This window comes from Cynara cardunculus, unplaced genomic scaffold, assembly GCF_001531365.2.
Source record: "Cynara cardunculus var. scolymus isolate 2C unplaced genomic scaffold, CcrdV1 Un_Scaffold_4951, whole genome shotgun sequence".
NCBI lineage: Eukaryota > Viridiplantae > Streptophyta > Magnoliopsida > Asterales > Asteraceae > Cynara > Cynara cardunculus.
The window spans coordinates 9,493-11,594 of NW_020202160.1; the positions used below are offsets into that span (position 1 = coordinate 9,493).

The window sequence follows — 2,102 nt, forward strand, 5'->3', positions numbered from 1 at the left end:
GAGGCAGAAAAGAACGATTCGAACACAGCAGCGATCCTAAACTTGTAGGGAGAAGAGTTCGGCTTGAAGGTGATGAACTTTTTAGAGAGGGAGAACGAGAAAAGGCTAGAGTTTTTGAATAATGAAGAGTTTTTAAAAGAGATGGGGGGTATTTATATGAGGCTTTTTAGAAGAGTAGTGGGCTGGCCTCTAAAGGCCCAAGCCCAAGGACTTAAACAATTCCTTAAGTTAAGACCCAAAAATCTAAAATAACCAAAATGTCCAAGTCTGGAACAAGACCAACTGCCGTACTGATCATCAAGTATGGGCAACCAGCACCTCAGAAAGAAGGCAACAGAGCCTCTGCGAAGAAAAGATGCCAGAGCTTATGTGAAGAGACATAGAGCTTCTGCAAAGAGATGCCAGAGCCTCTGAAAAGAGACACAGTCTCTGTGAAGAGTTGCCAGAGTCTCTGTGAAAAGACACAGAGTCTCTGAGAAGAGTTGCCGGAGTCTCTGTGAAAAGACACAGAGTCTCTGAGAAGAGTTACCAGAGTCTTTGTGAAAAGGCACAGAGTCTCTGACAAGAGTTGTCGGAGTCTCTGTGAAAAGACACAGAGTCTCTGAGAAGAGGCAACAGAGCCTCTGTAGATAGTACCAGAACCTCTGTGTCTGCCACCAGAGCCTCTGTGGCTATCATCAAAGCCTCTGTGACAGACACCAGAGCCTCTGATCGAATAGGCGACCTCTTCAAGATCATAATCTGGCTAAGGTTAATCCTAAAAGACTTAGTTTTCTAATGAAGATTCCGAAATAAGGTTCTAACCTGGAAATCCAAAAGTGCAGAGTTGTTACAGCTTTCATCCAATTATGATTAACTGGATAAAGACTCTAATCTCTTCGCCTTCTTACTCTATATGTGTTAATGGACAGCCGGAGGGTTTTTTTCATGGTAAGCGGGGCCTTCGACAAGGAGATCCTTTATCTCCTTACTTGTTTACTGTGGTTATGGAAGGTCTTTCGATGCTTCTTTCAAAGTGTATTGAGGAGGAGGCAAATTTTGCGTATCATCAWGGATGTGCKGATATCAAGCTGACCCATTTATGCTTTGCAGACGATTTGTTTATTTTTTCTAGGGGGGATATTATTTCAGTGGAAGTCATCAAGCGTGGCCTTCATTTGTTTGAAGAACGATCGGGTTTGTCTCCAAGTCTGGAAAAAGTGAGGTGTTTTTCGGGAATGTGGCGATGGAGGTTCAAACTCTTATTCGTAATAGCTTATCTTTTCGGCCGGGGGTATATCCTATTCGTTATCTGGGAGTTCCTCTATCTCCAGTTCGTTTGAAGGTACGTGATTTTAATCCCCTTGTGCTAAAACTTAAATCTCGACTTTTGACCTGGAAGAACAAATTCCTTTCCTATGGAGGAAGACGACAACTTATACTCTCTGTTCTTCATTCTATGCAAACCTATTGGATGTCGGTATTTCTAGTACCGGCAACCATAATAGGTTTACAATTTAAGTACTGCTTGGTAAGCGTGTTGCCTTTTTGAAGACTGAACTTGATCGTATCCAGATGGATGTTGATAATGATCYGTCTAATGTTGAGCTAGGCCAAGAGTTGGGTCATATTCGGGTAGCGTATCAAAATGCCTGTTGGGATGAGAATTGTGCCGCGAATCAGCGTGCCAAAATTGCTTGGTTGAATGAAGGTGATTTGAATACAAAATTCTTCCATAAGGTGATTAAAGAGCGGCATCATTACAATTCTATTCAGTCTGTGTGTACAAGTGATGGAGCTTATGTCTATGGTGATGATGTGCCTAATGTTTTTGTGGATCATTTTAAAGACTTTCTAGGCTCGAGGTATGTTTCTTCTGAACAGACTATCACTAATGATGTTTTCATRCGTAAACTTTCTTTGGCGGAAGCTAACCATATGATCAGACCAATTCAAAATGAAGAAATTAAAAATGCTATGTTTAGCATTGGTAATTATAAAGCTCCTGGGTCTGATGGGTTTTCTTCAAAGTTTTTCAAAGCGGCTTGGGACATTGTTGGCCGTGATGTGGAGACTGCAATTCACAATTTCTTTTACCGAGGTAATCTTCCTAAGAGCTTGAA

At 41.6% G+C, this 2,102-nt stretch overlaps 1 protein-coding gene across 1 annotated transcript in view; it reads left to right on the plus strand.

Annotated features, from left to right (window-relative positions):
* Positions 1 to 2,102, plus strand: part of LOC112504231 — a 7,626-nt gene that overhangs the window by 2,101 nt on the left and 3,423 nt on the right. Inside the window, exons 3-4 of the mRNA XM_025108166.1 lie at positions 1,168 to 1,324; positions 1,534 to 2,080. Of these exons, the coding sequence (XP_024963934.1) occupies positions 1,168 to 1,324; positions 1,534 to 2,080 (704 nt within the window). The remainder of the gene's footprint in view (positions 1 to 1,167; positions 1,325 to 1,533; positions 2,081 to 2,102) is intronic.